Genomic DNA, 16,894 nt, shown 5'->3' on the forward strand with positions numbered 1-16,894 from the left:
CAGCAGGACATTTAATAATTAGTACAAAAGAAAATATGAAAATAGAATCCTCACACAGCTCGTAATTAAAAGCTGCGCACTAACAAAGAATTTTTTTTTTCATTAGAAATTGTGGAGGATAATATTTACTGCTGCATTTAATATCCGGTACCTGTAAACAAACCAAAATGAAACGTAAGAAAATAAACTGGAACAAAAACGACAAGCTGCTCAAAGCTTATAGCAGTGAGTCTTACGAGTATTCCCTTCTGCCACCATGCTGTGGTCTGAAGAACAAAAGAACAAAACACAGAAGGAAACATCTGAAAGTAGGATCATGCAGCGTGAAAACTGAATTAGCGCAGCATTCCTCGTGCCAGAATTGGTTTCTCAACGGTACATTTACTTTAGGCTTTACAAACGAACTCAAGCAGCATATACATGGTAGAAAAAGTTGCATGCGTTCCAGAAGATATTCAGAAATCTGACCCATGAGCAGCTCCTACCACGATCTCGTTCGCACGAGCGGTTTAGAATCTGACGTGTTACCTGCTCAAAATGCATCACACTCACTTGTACTATTTCAGATAAGCAAAGAAAAGCACACCCAGGGTTCTGGGTTTGATTCCCACCTGTGAGCTTGGGAGTTTACATGTTCTCCCCATGTGTCAGGGGTTTCCTTAGGGTTCTCTGGTTTCCTCCCTTAGTGCAAAGACTTCAGATTCTCTGTTCCCTGTGTACTGTAAATAAGCGCTCCAGAAAATGTATGGATAGATAGAGATCTAGTTAGCAACTTGTGTATTTATCTAACAAGCGTTCTATATCTCTTTTTTTTTTTTTTCCAACTACCCCTCATTTCCTGACTAGTGTAGGTGTATCTGCTTTGCTCACATGCGCAAAACAATTCAAGATCCAGATTTAATATCTCATCCTTACTTAACACTTTATTCTTATCAGGGTTGTAATGTCTCTGAGCTTATCCTGAAAAAAAAAACTGGATATGAAATGGGAATATTTCCTTAATGGGACACATTGAGTAGCCAATCCATCAACCAACATATCTTTGGAAGGTGAGAGGAAAGCGGAGAAGCTGAATCAAAGTCACGTAGAAACACAGAACATGCTCAGTTCAAGACCCAGGATCGAACTGCCTGCTGCATCAATGAACCACTCCAAGTGTAATTTCAGTGCTTTTAAATATTTAATAACCACATTGTCCAACATAATGTTGACATTGTATAACAATTATTTGACTCGAATGGACAGAGCTGTGTAGGTAATTCATGTAAGTAAATTTTGCCCCACAAGGGTTGTCCCTGCTTGGATGACCTTAGTGTTCTATTTGCAAAGTGCTCTTGAATGTCAGCCTATTTTTAGTGAAAGTAGCCTACTTTTTAGTGTTTAAAACATGCTCAACTTCACTGTTAATGACACAAGTAGAGGCTATTCCAGGTTAAGAATTATTCACAATCGGCGCATGGTAGCTCATGCTTCTAGACCAGGGGAGTCAAACTCAAATTCACAGTGGGCCAAAATATAAAACTGAGATAAAGTCACAGGACAAACTGAATATTTATTGAAAAATGAACTGCAACTGATATGTAATGTTCAACCTTTTTCATATGGAAACAAACTTTAGTTTTGCTTGAACACAGGATTTGGAACAACCAGAGCTTGATATTACAAACACATAAGAAATGAAATTTGAAATAAAAGACACATCAGTGGTGTTCATTTCTCATTCACTCACTCATCTTCTACCGCTTATCCGAACTACCTCGGGTCACGGGGAGCCTGTGCCTATCTCAGGCGTCATCGGGCATCAAGGCAGGATACACCCTGGAAGGAGTGCCAACCCATCGCAGGGCACACACACACACACTCTCATTCACTCACGCAATCACGCACATTACGGACAATTTTCCAGAGATGCCAATCAACCTACCATGCATGTCTTTGGACCGGGGGAGGAAACCGGAGTACCCGGAGGAAACCCCTGAGGCACGGGGAGAACATGCAAACTCCACACACACAAGGCGGAGGCGGGAATCGAACCCCCAACCCTGGAGGTGTGAGGCGAACGTGCTAACCACTAAGCCACCGTGCCCCCCTGTGTTCATTTTAAATAAATAAAATAAATGATGCCTCTCACTGGATCATTTTAACTTCCTTTTTGAAGTGGATCTTTTTTCAAAACCAACAACAAAACAACCAAAAATAATCATTTCATTCAATGAAAATCCATCTTTTCGACTAGTGTCTTCTTATGTTATATTCTTTCGTTACAGACACGTTAGCTCCGCCCACAAGACAAACAGGTCTGTCCTTTATATTCGTGAACAGATAATCTGCCTCCCTCCTGTCTTGAAAGCTCCTATTGTCCATCTTTAGTTTGGCCATGTTTGTGGACGGTGGAGTTAACTTGCCCGATGTGACTGTAGCATGGTTGTTAATGACTGTCAACAGAGAATGAGGGGCGCTTGCTGTTCGTGACTACGCGTCAATACAGTGGCAAGGCATTCTGGGATTTGTTGTATTAGCGGAGCATGCGGCTATCCAGCTGTAATGCACATTTGATATGATCTCGTGATCCAAATATAATTACACCGCGGGCCAAATTTGACACCCCTGTTCTAGAAACTGCTTTATCTTTCTCGTCCTGTGTCATACATAAGGATCAGATTATATTTCGGCCCCTTCAGAGGAAGATACACTATTCCTCTCCCTTTACTCTAAAGCCATATCAGATACTGCCATCCGTCGACTGACGAGAGACGAGGAGGGGCTGATATAAGATCAGGACTCCCAGGGCCATCCTTATCTCATTGTCCTTTTTTAGAGACATCTGGGACACTCCACCGTATTTTCTATATACATTGTTGTTGTTTTTGTTTAATACTAAATTGAGAATTTCTCAAAATGTTGATGACTAAAATGGGTCATACTCTTTGGAAATACTGGAACTGACTACCTAGGTGACTTCAAGGAGCCTTCAAGAGGCGTGGATTAAAGACTTTTCAAGTAACGTTAAATGAGTTTTTGGTTTGTTTTGCATACAAATCTCTCATTATCTCTGACGTCTACGCATCCTGCACTTGGGAGCATATCTAATTCCATTTGAAGAGTTTGTACCGTATACTGTACGTGTCGCCATTTAAGCGTTCGTGTCTCATTTAGTTTGAAATGCCATCAGCACTTGTTCTTTGGTGAAGCTAGCTGCAATGGAGATTATGAGGTAATAGTGTCAAAGCAAAGCAGAAACAAAACAAAACACATTTCTGAGCAGACTGTAAAGTTTTTTTGCAACACAGCTGCTTTTGTTTTTGGAGGAACTGGCATGCAGTGCAGTGCATTTCTCTATGTTGAAAAGAAAAGACTAGTAAATTTTGGATTCAGACGCCTGCTGGACCCAAGTTCTCTGTATCAGTCATTTCCGCAGCGGGGGTTGGGGTGGGGTCGTGCAGGTGAACAGGACTCGACCCGACTAGGTCGTTCTGTCTTGGCCCTGTAGGTAAGTGTAATGAGCTCGGGCTACAAATCCCGGCGTGTGTAAGTGGACTGATAGCCGTAAAGGGCTGTGATTGGCCAGTTGGGGTAAGAGAGATGTGGATGGGTGTGGAACGTTGACACGTGAGGTCAGGGGTGGTCTGCAGGCTTAGAGAGGAATGCACTTGACTAAGGCTGCTATGAGAACACAGAGCTTTGCTTGGAGAGTTTATTTGAGGTGCCATCCTGCTAGGTCCTGAGACTGAAGGGAAGCTCGGAGCCAGGCTGAGAAGACAGGGCACCGCCCGGTTATCTGAGTGGCCCATGTATTGTGAATTTGGTGTTGTCCTGGATGCTTGGTACAGACTCGGCTGGCTCTCCACTCCTAAAGCTGAGAGTCTTTCCTGTTCGGGGCAGCACAGAGAATGAGGGCAGGTGCTGTGTGGAGGACTAGGAGGTGGATGGAGATGCTCCCGTTCCACTTCCTGTCCCAAAACAGCGACTCTTCCGCAGCCACAGCTGGAAGCTGCGGCCATGTTGAAAGACATCCGAGGCGGCCAGTCAGAAGGAGATGGTGTCAGGCTGGTGTTGCTGGTTTGTGTGTGGAGGCTATATGTTGAGTGTGATGGGTGCGGGGAAGGAAAGTGTGACATGGTCACGTGGGTATGCAGGAAGTGCATCATCTCATGTAGACCTTTGGCCAGATTGGACACTTCCTGGTTCAAGCGGTTCATCTGAAACACAGGCAACAGAAATTATAATAACTCCTGATTCATTATGGAGTAATTATCTGAGTTTGTTTGTTTGGTTGATTGACTGATTGATTCGCATTTTGTGTTTACTACAATTCCCCTATTAGCATCTTCTAATATTCGTTTACATAGATTTGCCTTTGATTAGTTTTTCTAATTATACCCTCAAATTCCCATCTTGTCTTCCCTAAGACATTAACTCTGATTACTGGAGTTAACGCACTCGCATCTCTCGCTTATTACAGAGTCTCGTTTTACCAAAACTGTAAAGCATCTTAGGGTCGGAGAAATGTGTTCAACATATTATCATTTATAATATCTGAGGCAGGTCCATTAGTGATGGGAATGCAAGCAAATGTTGCTTAAGTATTAGGACACAAAATGATATTTTAATTTGTGATCATGTTTCTACTCAGTGACACATTTAATCACAGAAAATCTCACACAATCATGAGCGTTGTCATGATTCTCACAGTTTGAAGGGTGTGGTGTAAATCAGGCTGGTGCCCCAGATCAGGTAACAGCAGCCTCTATCTTTAGGGTCCCACAGTTAATTTCATTTTGAACTAATTATTTTTTAAAGGGCTTGGGTTGTAAATTTTATAGCGCTGTGCTTCGAGTCAAATTATTACAAAAACACATTAAAGACCATCTACAGTACCTCAACGTACTGAATCACCGACACCAAGTTATTACAGTTTTTTTTTTTCAACCATTGAATTGAATTTCAGGGCCAGAAAAAAAACAAAACAAAAACAAAACAAAAACAAACCAAAAAATGAACAGAAGCCTATTCGGATCCAGTGCATGTAAATATCACGAATCACAAATTTTCAGTTATAGAATTATTAGTGTAGAACTTCTTTTTCAAAAAATGACATACTGCCTCTTTAAACAGGAGTTATATGTACATTTTATATACAAATCTAAATTAAAGATAAATATCTTCTTTTGATTTACATTAACAAAAACCTTTAGTGATATAATTTTCTTATGTAATGTGTGTGTGTGTGTGTGTGTGTGTGTGTGTGTGTGTGTGTGTGTGTGTGTGTGTCTATCGAATACCTCCATGTTGAGCTGGGAGATGCTTTGTCTAACTTCTTCTGTCTCGAGTAAAAGGTTTGCATTGACCTGAAAGGGATCTAAAAAGCACAAACACATATATAACATTCAGTTTAACTCTAAATGATATCATTTTTAATCATTATATATTTTTTCACATTCATTCATTCACTCATCTTCTACTGCTTATCCAAACTACCTCGGGTCATGGGGAGCCTGTGCCTATCTCAGGCGTCATCGGGCATCAAGGCAGGATACACCCTGGACGGAGTGCCAACCCATCACAGGGCACACACACACACTCATTCACTCACGCACTCACACACTACAGACAATTTTCCAGAGATGCCAATCAACCTACCATGCATGTCTTTGGACCGGGGGAGGAAACCGGAGTACCCGGAGGAAACCCCCGAGGCACGGGGAGAACATGCAAACTCCACACACACAAGGTGGAGGCGGGAATCGAACCCCCAACCCTGGAGGTGTGAGGTGAACGTACTAACCACTAAGCCACCGTGCCCCCCTATTTTTATACATATTTACTGAATTTCCTACACTATAGAAGTGCTATACTTCACTGTTAATTAATCATGTATGAAAGTGAAAGTCTGGCCAATGTTAAGTGAATGTGGCTCTTACCTTTGGCCCTCCGATTAGAAGTGACCTCGCTGGGCTCCACGTTGAAGTGAAACACCGGTTCATTGTCCTCGATACCATCCACAACCCTATAGGAAATCAGCATACTCTCAAATCAACGTCTTTTTCAAACATCCAGTAGAAATATGCTCTTTATTCTGTTGTCATTCACATGATTTAAAAAAAGCAATTAAAAACTATAACATGGGTGAAACAGTAAACGTTACAGAAGGTCTTTTGTTCCCACAGCAGTGAGACTGTATAATACATCCATCATGTGTCGAGGCACCTTTGGACTTTTTAGTATTTTAGTGAACTACATAGTCAAATTCATTCCATTACAACCTGAAGGAGAATTCATACATAATCTGCATCTGTTTGTATATTGGTACATTTTGTGTATTTGTAAATAAATATATATTTTTTATAATTACTGTATCCACTTTTATTCTTTGTATTGTACGGCTATGTTCCTCTGCTCAGGGAAACTAATTTCCCCAGTCAGGATTACGTACGTACGTATCTGTCTGTCTGTCTGTCTGTCTATCTATCTATCTATCTATCTATCTATCTATCTATCTATCTATCTATCTATCTATCTATCTATCTATCTATCTATCTATCTATGCGTCCGTCTGTCTGTCCATCTGTCTTTCTGTCTGCTTGTTTATCTATCTATCTATCTATCTATCTATCTATCTATCTATCTATCTATCTATCTATCTATCTATCTATCTATTTATCTATCTATCTATCTATCTATCTATCTATCTATCTCTTGTTTTCCTCTTCCATCTTTCAGTCACATTATATTCATCTATCCCTCTGTCAGTGACCCTCTTTTATTTCCATTACATTTATCCATCCATAAGTCTGTCTTTCTTTCCTTCTTTCTTTCTTTCTTTCTTTCTTTCTTTCTTTCTTTCTTTCTTTCTTTTTTCAAGAAAGTGAACGCCACTCTTCTGTACTGTATGTATGACATATAAAAATCCTCTTCTAATTAAGACAGAATAAAGCTGCAGTGGAAGCCTTTACCTGGGGCTCAGATCTAGTGGACTAACACAGGTAAGTGAGGGGATGAGCAGCTTGGCCGGACGGTTGACGGAGCCAGTGTCTATCACTGGGGGGCAAAGCTCCTCGCTGGCTGGTGGGTTGGGGGAGGGGCTCTGTCCTCTGTATCCTTGTGTTGGAGAGCGACAAAGGCGGAGCATGCCGAAATGGCGTAGCTCCTCCCCTAACATGGCGCTCAGGGCGGAATGGTTTGAGTTTCCTTCCACGCTGGAGAGCAAAGGCTGCCTGCCTACTTCCTGCACAGGATCGTCCTCATCCTCGGCCTCCACAATAAATGGCAACTTTGGCTCAGGAGTAAGGAGGGAGTCAAAACGACCCTGGAAGTAAAAGATCATCTTTTACATTTGACTTTGGCTGAAAATTTTACATTAAAATCAACTTATAGTAACACCACAGTGCATTAACTAATCGGTCAGTGCAATTTCACCACAGACCCAACAATAATTCCTTCCTGATAAAGTCTTCAAATGATCGCTGATGAAGACTCGACCATAAAGCTGACTGACGCAACAGTAGCTCAAAAGACGGCATGATGACGATGATCGTGAGGGAACGAATGTTTCCACAACATACATGTTTCCACTACAAATGTAACTACAAATGGACAAAAAGTATGGCAAAATTCACAAAAAAGTGATCATTGGTAAATTGCTACTGTAGGAAGTACAGCACAGATGTCCCTATATTTCCAGTGCGCTGTGACAAACGGCGGTACGATAAAGCAACTTTAACACTGAAGCACATTACAAACATAAATGATCCTCGTGCGTAAGATGCTGCCAACATTTTCAACTAAAATCCAATTATTTACACATAAATTTCGTTGCACACGTCAGCTGTGTTTGATGACTGAGAGTTATTTCTTTAGCAATATAATTCACACACAGTTCAGTAATTACTGTAAGCATCCACAGTATTGAATCCTGGAAGATTGAAAATTTTCAAGCAAATGGTGCCAATAAATTTTAATTTGTCGCTTGCTTGTAGGTTTGTTTAGGCCGTATGTGAATGTGTGTACGTGTGTAATTGCGAGTGCGTGGGTGTGCTAGTGTGTGTGTGTGCGCACATATGTGTGTTGTGAGTATGTAATAAATGTGCCTGTGCATATGGTACCTGTGAGATTCTTGGAGAGCGAGGAAATCGAGTCTGACCCTGAGGGAATGCAGGGACGAGAGAGAAAAAAAATCATTGCTAGTCCTTAAAGCGCTGAGTACTGAGTATTCATTAAAGCAGGAACTACATACAGTAAGTGAGACACAATGAACAAAGGCATTGAATAAGACACAGACAAATATAATGACTGAGTATATTCTATGAATAACTGACTGAATTCTATCATAATTAAACATGATAATGGTACTCATGGGTAATTAGATGTGTAAATAGGACCATTACATAAAGCACAGATAAATTACAGGTTTCCTTCAGGAAAACTCCTTCAGAGAGCATCAGGCTCCTGTGTTCACCTTTAAATCTCATTACAAAACCCATCAAACCCATCTAGAACTGTCTATAAAACTATAAATCAGTGTCTCCCTGAAGACCTCACCTCTCTGAGGTTGTACGTGAGGTTTTGATGAATGTCCTCATTGAAGCGATTGCCGTATTCAGGATAGAGCTCTAGGACCTCGCGCAGCGCCCTGATACTGATGTACTGCAGGTCACAGTAGGTCAGAGCCTTCACATCCGCATTGGCCTTTATCACCTGATCCCGCCCAGGCAGGTCTGCACCAATTAGATCTCCCTTACCTGTGCACAGCAAGCAGAGACATTAAATGAGAGCATCCATCTAGTCTCGTACCTCATAGCAATAAAAGGCACTAAAATGACTAGCGCTACCAATTTTAATATTACAATATTGGCTTTTTTTCATAATCGTACAAAGAATGTAATAAAAAATAAGAAAAGAAAAACAATGACTTTAGCTCTAGTGCATTATTTGGAAAAACCTCCATTAGTGCCAAAAACAGTTTGTGTAAAGTCTGAATGGCTTTTTTTTTGTCTTTACACGAGCTTCATCTATCTCTTACAGGAACTTCCATTAACTCTTACATGAGCATCATGTAACTCACACAAACTTCCTTAACTCTTACACAAACTTCCTTAACTCTTACATGAACTTCCTTAACTCTTACATGAACTTCCTTTAACTCTTACATGAACTTCCTTTAACTCTTACACAAACTTCCTTAACTCTTACATGAACTTCCTTTAACTCTTACATAAACTCTTACACCTCGGGGGAGGAAACCCCCGAGGCACAGGGAGAACATGCAAACTCCACACACACAAGGCGGAGGTGGGAATCGAACCCCCAACCCTGGAGGTGTGAGGCGAACGTGCTAACCACTAAGCCACCGTGCCCCCCCCATAATGTAATGTAATTCTATGAAATGATTTCCTTCTATTCTTAATCTTATGAGATATCGAAGCAAATATATCTAAGCTACATGAAGTGCAGTAGCAGTCATTTTCGGATCATTAAAATCGGTCCAATAACAATGATTACCATTACACAAAGACTCCGTCCACCAGGAATTCTAATTCCCAGAATCCCTCACCATCAGCCACATGCACTTCTTTGTCACATGACATGTTGGTCACCTTTGCCTTCATTTCTTATCCTGTTCTCATTTCTTTTTTTGCTCTGTACAATCCTTGCTTTTTCCCCAAGCCCTAAATGTTCTTTACTGATGCACAACGACACATTAATAGATATACAGTAGATGTTGTATATTATGTTGGTTCATCATGTTATTTTATTATGTCATAATTAAAATATCTTAATTATAGAACAGCAAGACAATTAAGCAGAATTAGGCCAGACGGTGAAAACCTGGCAACTTTGCCAGCACTAACTAGGTTATTGTGTCATCCAAGCGGAGGAGATGGTGGGAAGATCTCCAGTGACATCAAACCGAACCCAAGCTGCCATATCTCATACACACACATAAACACACACCCAGATGACCATGTCAATGTCACTGCTGTGAATAATCCACAACCAGTGTGTTATGAATGTGTATATAACACCAGATGGCCACACTTATAATTGTGAAGGTACAAAGTAACATTCATTCATTCATTCATTCATCTTCTACCACTTATCCGAACTACCTCGGGTCACGGGGAGCCTGTGCCTATCTCAGGCGTCATTGGGCATCGAGGCAGGATACACCCTGGACGGAGTGCCAACCCATCGCAGGGCACACACACACACACTCATTCACTCATGCAATCACACACTAGGGACAATTTTCCAGAGATGCCAATCAACCTACCATGCATGTCTTTGGACCGGGGGAGGAAACCGGAGTACCCAGAGGAAACCCCCAGAGGCACGGGGAGAACATGCAAACTCCACACACACAAGGTGGAGGCGGGAATCGAACCCCGACCCTGCAGGTGTGAGGCGAACGTGCTAACCACTAAGCCACCATGGACGTACTCTCAGTGTGACTTACCCAATATAGCAAGCACCATCCCGTCCTTAAGGACTTCTAGGGATCCGGAGCAAACAAAGTGCTGGGCGTGCAGAGCGTCTCCGTGTCGGATGAGATATTCCCCCGGAGCACAGAAAGAAGTCTTGATATGCAGAGACAGCGATCGCAGGCACCCTCTACTGGCGGAGGAGAAGAGGGGCAGCTGCAGGATGTCCTTGTTGAGGTGCATGGCGATGTCGGCACGTAACTCATCTGGGAAGTCGTGCAGTAGCTGAAAGGGAAAGTCAGTGAAGAAAGAGCGACTTACAACAAAGCGTTAGCAAATAACTTATCCTGAATAAAATAGAACAAGTACATCTGTATATAACTGGTATATCTCACTCCTAATAATACTGTACACAAGCCACGTGCCTGATTCTAATTAAAGTCTCTAATTCTGGTGGTGCAATTGCACTTTAAACGTGATCTTAATCCGTGCTAACTGCAGCGAGACACCATGCTAGCAACAGTTGTCAAGAGACACAGAGTTCCTGTGAGCTGTCTGAAGTGTGTTTGCTGTTTTTCCCCCTTAATCACTGAATAAAGTAGCATGTCTGCAAAGTGTAAATGAGAGTCACCCCTCACCCCCTCCCTTTCACCTCGACTTTTCTGTGCTAGCTAATTAGCTGTGCCATCATTTGGCTGTGGGCTAACCACAGAGACAGCGTAACAAAAGACAGTATTCAGTGAAGATGAGTCGAGTGGTAATTATCACAGTGAAGTAGTTACGACCCATATTTCACATGATATTTCTGATACCGAATGTGACAACACGGCGCCTACTTTGTAAGCGCTTGAGCGCTAACATGTAATCAGAAATGCTAGAAATGGAAGGAAAAGAAACAGGCCTAAATTACTGAGTCTGTATTACTGAAGAGGATTGAATTGAATTCTGGGTTATAAACTCTTAAAAAAGAGGCTCTTTAAAGGTTCTATATGCAACCCTGGGGTTTTTTACACGGTCAGTAAAACCCCCGAAGATCAAAGTATCTTTTATATTAAAAATGTCATATAGTTAGCTTTATTTTTTATTCGTTTTTTTATATAGGGAGTCGTGGCCTAATGGTTAGAGAGTTTGACTCCTAACCCTAAGGTTGTGGGTTCGAGTCTCGGGCCGGCCACGACTGAGGTGCCCTTGAGCAAGGCACCGAACCCCCTCAACTGCTCCCCTGGCGCCGCTGCATACAGTAAGTGGCTGCCCACTGCTCTGGGTGTGTGTTCACGGTGTGTGTGTGTTCACGGTGTGTGTGCACTTTGGATGGGTTAAATACGGAGAACGAATTCTGAGTATGGGTCATCATGCTTAGCTGTATTTCACGTCACTTTCATATGCGTATGGTTTGTGCCATTTATTTATTACATTTGTGAATGAATTAAATGTGAAATGATAGAAAGATTTTAAATCTCACATCTAAGCTACCTTGGATTGATCCGGGTTTGCAGTGGAGTCTGTTCACTGTTCACTTCAAAAATGCTTCGGTACGACTGTGGATAAAATATGTGTTTGTTTTTATTGCGTCAGAAATCTCTTCTTGTTCACTTTAATCGTTTATTTCTTATTTCGTATATTCTAATTGTTCACTGCTAGTTGTTTCCTCGCGCTGAGTTTTATGTTTATGTTGTTTGGATATTTTGTAGTTTTATTGGAGAAAAATGTTGTAGTTTCTCCTCTAGATATTTTCACAGCACACAGTTTGCAGTCTGCTTTTCTTTGGCTGGCATCATTAGTCATGAAAGATGTCCAGATCGCTGTCAAGTCATCTGTTCATTAGCACAACAACGTGCACCAAGCTTATGTCGCAGAGAATCACCTGGGATGTTGGTTTCAGAGCATTTTTTGAAGATTATGTTTAAAGAGATTGATGATACGATGATAAAGCCTTTTAAAGGACTGGATTGAAAACCCGTGTCCTAAATGCCACCATGTGTGTCGTCTCACCTCGTTAGCGTTGATGCCGTTGGTAACAGACCAAGTGGTTTGGAAGTACTCCAGCATGCGCTGCTTTAGCTGCTGAGGCAGGCGATGCACGCGAATAAAGTCCTTCAGATCCTTCATGCGCGTGTGGTAGAGAGAGCGGCGTGAGTACATGCGCTGAATGATGGCTGTCACGTTGCCAAACACCACGGCGTGCATCAGAGCTGTGAGAAGCCAAGTGAGAAAACACACAGCTAATACAAGATGGCATGTCGATCACACAGAGGTGTGTATCGAGACGCTATTGTATTTAACATCACATCACATCACAGACAGACGTCTGATTTAAAAATGACTGATTGTTTTCTAACAGCTGTTTGGTTTTAAGGATTCTAAGCAAACCGTTTCAGGTCCTGTACACACCTCCGATGAGCATGGTGCAGATGGAGAAGATTTTCTCGGCGTCGGTGTTGGCACAGACGTTGCCGAAACCCACGCTGGTCAGACTGCTAAGGGTGAAGTAGAGCGAGGCGATGTAGGCGCTGCGCATGGAAGGCCCGCCAACTGTGCCGTTTGTGTAAGGAGTCTCCAAGCGCTTCCCCAGCTCCTGCAGCCAGCCTGGGGATGAGTCAGACCACAGAAAAGAGTAAAAAAAAACTTATGCATAGATATTTGCATTAATATAAATGACTTTACTCCATCTTGTGCTCCATTAAGTACAGACTTGTTCCAAGTTTTATAAGCATGTCTTTCTTTAATCAGCGGCATGGCACATAGAGAGAGAGAGAGAGAGAGAGAGAGAGAGAGAGAGATAATTGGATAAAAGCTTGACATGATTCTTCATGAACTGCATAAAACCCTTATTTATATAGTTACACCAATACAGCCGTGTCCTGTATTAAATAGGCTACAATGTGACACTGATATTTAACTCAGTTTTCAGTTACAGTTTGTTCTCCAGTCTTTTTACCCAAAATATCTAAATGTCACCGCAAAGCACAAACTCCAGCTCCAACAGCTCAGCCTACAGACAGGAGCACACCGGACTCCACCTCCCAGATCTCTCTCTCTCTCACACACACACACACACACACACACATACCCACACACACACGCACACACTGTCATTATTTTTAAGAGATTCTCTCTCTCTCTCTCTCACACACACACACATACCCACACACACACACTGTCATTATTTTTAAGAGATCTCTCTCTCTCTCTCTCTCTCTCTCTCTCTCTCTCTCTCATATGGACACACACACAAACACTTACATTCACCATTTTTAGTAAACCCCCACACACACATTCATAGTCACCCACTTTAAGTCTCCCTATCTATCTACCTCTCTTTTATGAATCCCCCTGCCTCTCTCTCTCTCTCTCTCTCTCTCTCTCACACACACACACACACACACACACACACACACACACACACCTGCCCCATATTAAGAGCCCGCCCCATATTTACAGTCACCCTTTTTAATAGACTCTTACCCCACACACTCATAGCCACCCATTTTAAAAGTCAGTCTCTCTCTCTCTCTCTCTCTCTCTCTCTCTCTCTCTCACACACACACACACACACACACACACCTGCACTTTCATCTGTCTCACCCTCCATCTTGTAACATGGAAATGATTATTTCTGTACAGTTTTTCTAGTCTCACAGACAGAAGCTTAGGCCAAACGTTGAGACATGGACAAATGTAATGTTGGTGTGATCAGTGATAGTGACAGAACAGATGGCATGCTGGAAAAGTCTCAAAGCTAAGCAGAGACCAATGTCTTGTCCAGACTTATCGTGTTATACAGTGGATAAAGTAACAAATACATCAGTGGCCCTTGAGATTATTTGTTGTCTAATTGAATGTGATTTAATACGGCATTAAATTAGTTCCAACAGCAAAGATACTAAAGTCATTTGTACTTTATAAATATAAGATATATATGCAATTACATTTTGTATTTGCAATTTCTTTTTAATTTACAACTTTTTAAAATTTTGAATTCTTATTATTTATATATCTACTGTATTTCTGTCTACTACTGTACTCATTTAGTCACGGTGCCCTGTAGGTCCAACACACGTACCAAATACACAACAACACAAAATCTAAAACCTGACAGCAAGTGCTGAAAAGACAGTTAAGAAAATAAAAAACTACACAAATCGAGATCATACACACAACAGCAAAACCAAAAACACGACCAACGATTAAAAACAATAACACAACAGCAAAAACACAACAGCAAAAGCACAACAGCAAAAACACAACAGCAAAAACATGACCAAAAAAATTCGACCGCAACAAAAACACAACAGCAAAACTAAAGTTATGACAACAGAAACAAAAACATGACAACAAAATGAAAAACACAGAAAACTAAAAACCCATTAACAAAATCAAAACATTACAAAGCATAGTAACACAAAACAGAAGATTTATGTATATATATAATATTTATATTATTTATTATTTATTTATATAAAGTATATTTGCTTTTGGGTAAATGGTGTTGGTTTTAATGTTGTGTTTTTGTTTGCGAATTTTCTGTTATTCTTTCTGTTATTGTGTTTATATTGGTTTTATTGTTGCTTTTTTCATTTGTAAAACCCTTATTTGTAACACACACACGCACACACACACACACACACACACACACACACACACACACACACACACACACTCTTGGCTCTTACCGATGTCCCAGGTGACCGGGTCGTTGCTTGCGAGCTCTTTGCGTCCGATGACGTACCAGACGCACGCGAGCCAGTGCGCGAGCAGAGCGAAGACGGACATGAGGAGCGTGAGCACCACGGCGCTGTACTGCGAGTAACGGTCCACCTTCTGCAGCAGACGCAGCAGACGTAACAGACGCACCGTCTTCAGCAGGTGAACTAAAGAAGTCTGCAACACACCATCGATACAGACGATTCCTCAGTGCTCAGTGCGTCACATACACATATAACCAACCTGACTCATATAACCATGCTAGCTAGCACCTTTAGCAAGTGTCATTTTTCATACAGGTTGGTTGGTTTACAGAATTGTACGGATTTGCAATAGTGAAATAACATGTCGCATGCTCACAGTAAAAAAACAAATATAACAAATGATTAATTTTTCAGTGAGAGCCTGAGGAGGAGAATACAACAAGGTCAAAGGTCATAAGGACATCACTTCCCACTCAAAAGCCTTGTTACATAACCGCTATGTTTTACATGAGAACAGTTTACTTTTATGAGTTTTATCTAACACTGACACATTATTTAGTCAGAATAAATCATGAGACAGGTGCTATGTACATTATAGGAAGCTCTGTTTTGAAGTTTATGGATAAATACAGCACGCGAGCGGTTTAAATAACAGCTTGTCTCGTGCTTTCGTATCAGAGGGAAAGTGTCTGAGAATGCACTGTTATCTTTCACAACATTTTGTTATTTATTTTTATCTTTTTAAGTTGATCTCTGGGGGGGCACGGTGGCTTAGTCGTTTGCCTCACACCTCCAGGGTTGGGGGTTCGATTCCCGCCTCCGCCTTGTGTGTGTGGAGTTTGCATGTTCTCCCCGTGCCTTTAGGGTTTCCTCCGGGTACTCCGGTTTCCTCCCCCGGTCCAAAGACATGCATGGTAGGTTGATTGGCATCTCTGGAAAATTGTCCGTAGTGTGTGATTGCGTGAGTGAATGAGTGTGTGTGTGTGTGCCCTGCGATGGGTTGGCACTCCGTCCAGGGTGTATCCTGCCTTGATGCCTGATGACACCTGAGATAGGCACAGGCTCCCCGTGACCCGAGGTAGTTCGGATAAGCGGTAGAAAATGAGTGAGTGAGTGAGTTGATCTCTTAGGTGACCATGCTTTTATGGATACCCAACTTCTAGCAAAAATCCCCCCCCACCACGCTATGGCATGTATTTCCCTGATTTTCAGTGTTTTACCGTGTGATATGTTGCACGCGCTGTTTTCTGATTGGTCGGTTTCGCATTGTACACATTGCACACTGCAATAAAGGGTTAAACTGCTTAAATGCTTCAGAGGAGTGTTTTATAACCTCGGCTAAATAGCAGTGTTAACCCCGCTTCTAAATTATACATGCGAAAGGTTTCTCTAGACTGAAGTTAACCCGGGGTTAAGTGAAGTGTGATTATATGTGATTATTATTATTGTTATTCATTTCAACACTAGCCTTGAAGTGTACTGAAGAAAGACCTACAAATCTATCTAGACATCTATCTGTGTCTATAAATCATACCAACGTTGGTTCCAGGTTCAAGTTTCAAATTTCTTTGTCAAATTCAAGTTACACACGTGTGATATAATGTAATGAAATGTTTTTCTTTAGTTCCTCGTCCCACAGTGCAACAACGAACAGAACCACATACCTGTTTGCCAGTTACTGAGGTGGCTGTTGTTGTTTAAATAGTCATAATAATAACAATAATAGGTTTTTTTTTATTGTTGTAGAAAAATGTAATGTGGATGAAGTAGAGTATTTATAGAAATTCA

General features: G+C 41.5%; 1 protein-coding gene across 1 annotated transcript in view; it reads right to left on the minus strand.

The window, feature by feature from the left end:
- Positions 1-3,208: 3,208 nt before the first annotated feature.
- Positions 3,209-16,894, minus strand: part of kcnh4a (potassium voltage-gated channel, subfamily H (eag-related), member 4a) — a 47,681-nt gene continuing 33,995 nt past the window's right edge. Inside the window, exons 7-16 of the mRNA XM_060892369.1 lie at positions 15,092-15,299; positions 12,810-13,004; positions 12,411-12,610; positions 10,454-10,703; positions 8,539-8,738; positions 8,103-8,141; positions 6,954-7,306; positions 5,922-6,007; positions 5,283-5,359; positions 3,209-4,199 (exon numbers count right to left, since the gene is read on the minus strand). Coding sequence (XP_060748352.1) covers positions 3,372-4,199; positions 5,283-5,359; positions 5,922-6,007; positions 6,954-7,306; positions 8,103-8,141; positions 8,539-8,738; positions 10,454-10,703; positions 12,411-12,610; positions 12,810-13,004; positions 15,092-15,299 — 2,436 coding nt within the window. The 3' untranslated portion in view covers positions 3,209-3,371. The remainder of the gene's footprint in view (positions 4,200-5,282; positions 5,360-5,921; positions 6,008-6,953; positions 7,307-8,102; positions 8,142-8,538; positions 8,739-10,453; positions 10,704-12,410; positions 12,611-12,809; positions 13,005-15,091; positions 15,300-16,894) is intronic.

This window comes from Tachysurus vachellii, chromosome 18 (assembly GCF_030014155.1).
Source record: "Tachysurus vachellii isolate PV-2020 chromosome 18, HZAU_Pvac_v1, whole genome shotgun sequence".
Taxonomy (NCBI): Eukaryota; Metazoa; Chordata; class Actinopteri; order Siluriformes; family Bagridae; genus Tachysurus; species Tachysurus vachellii.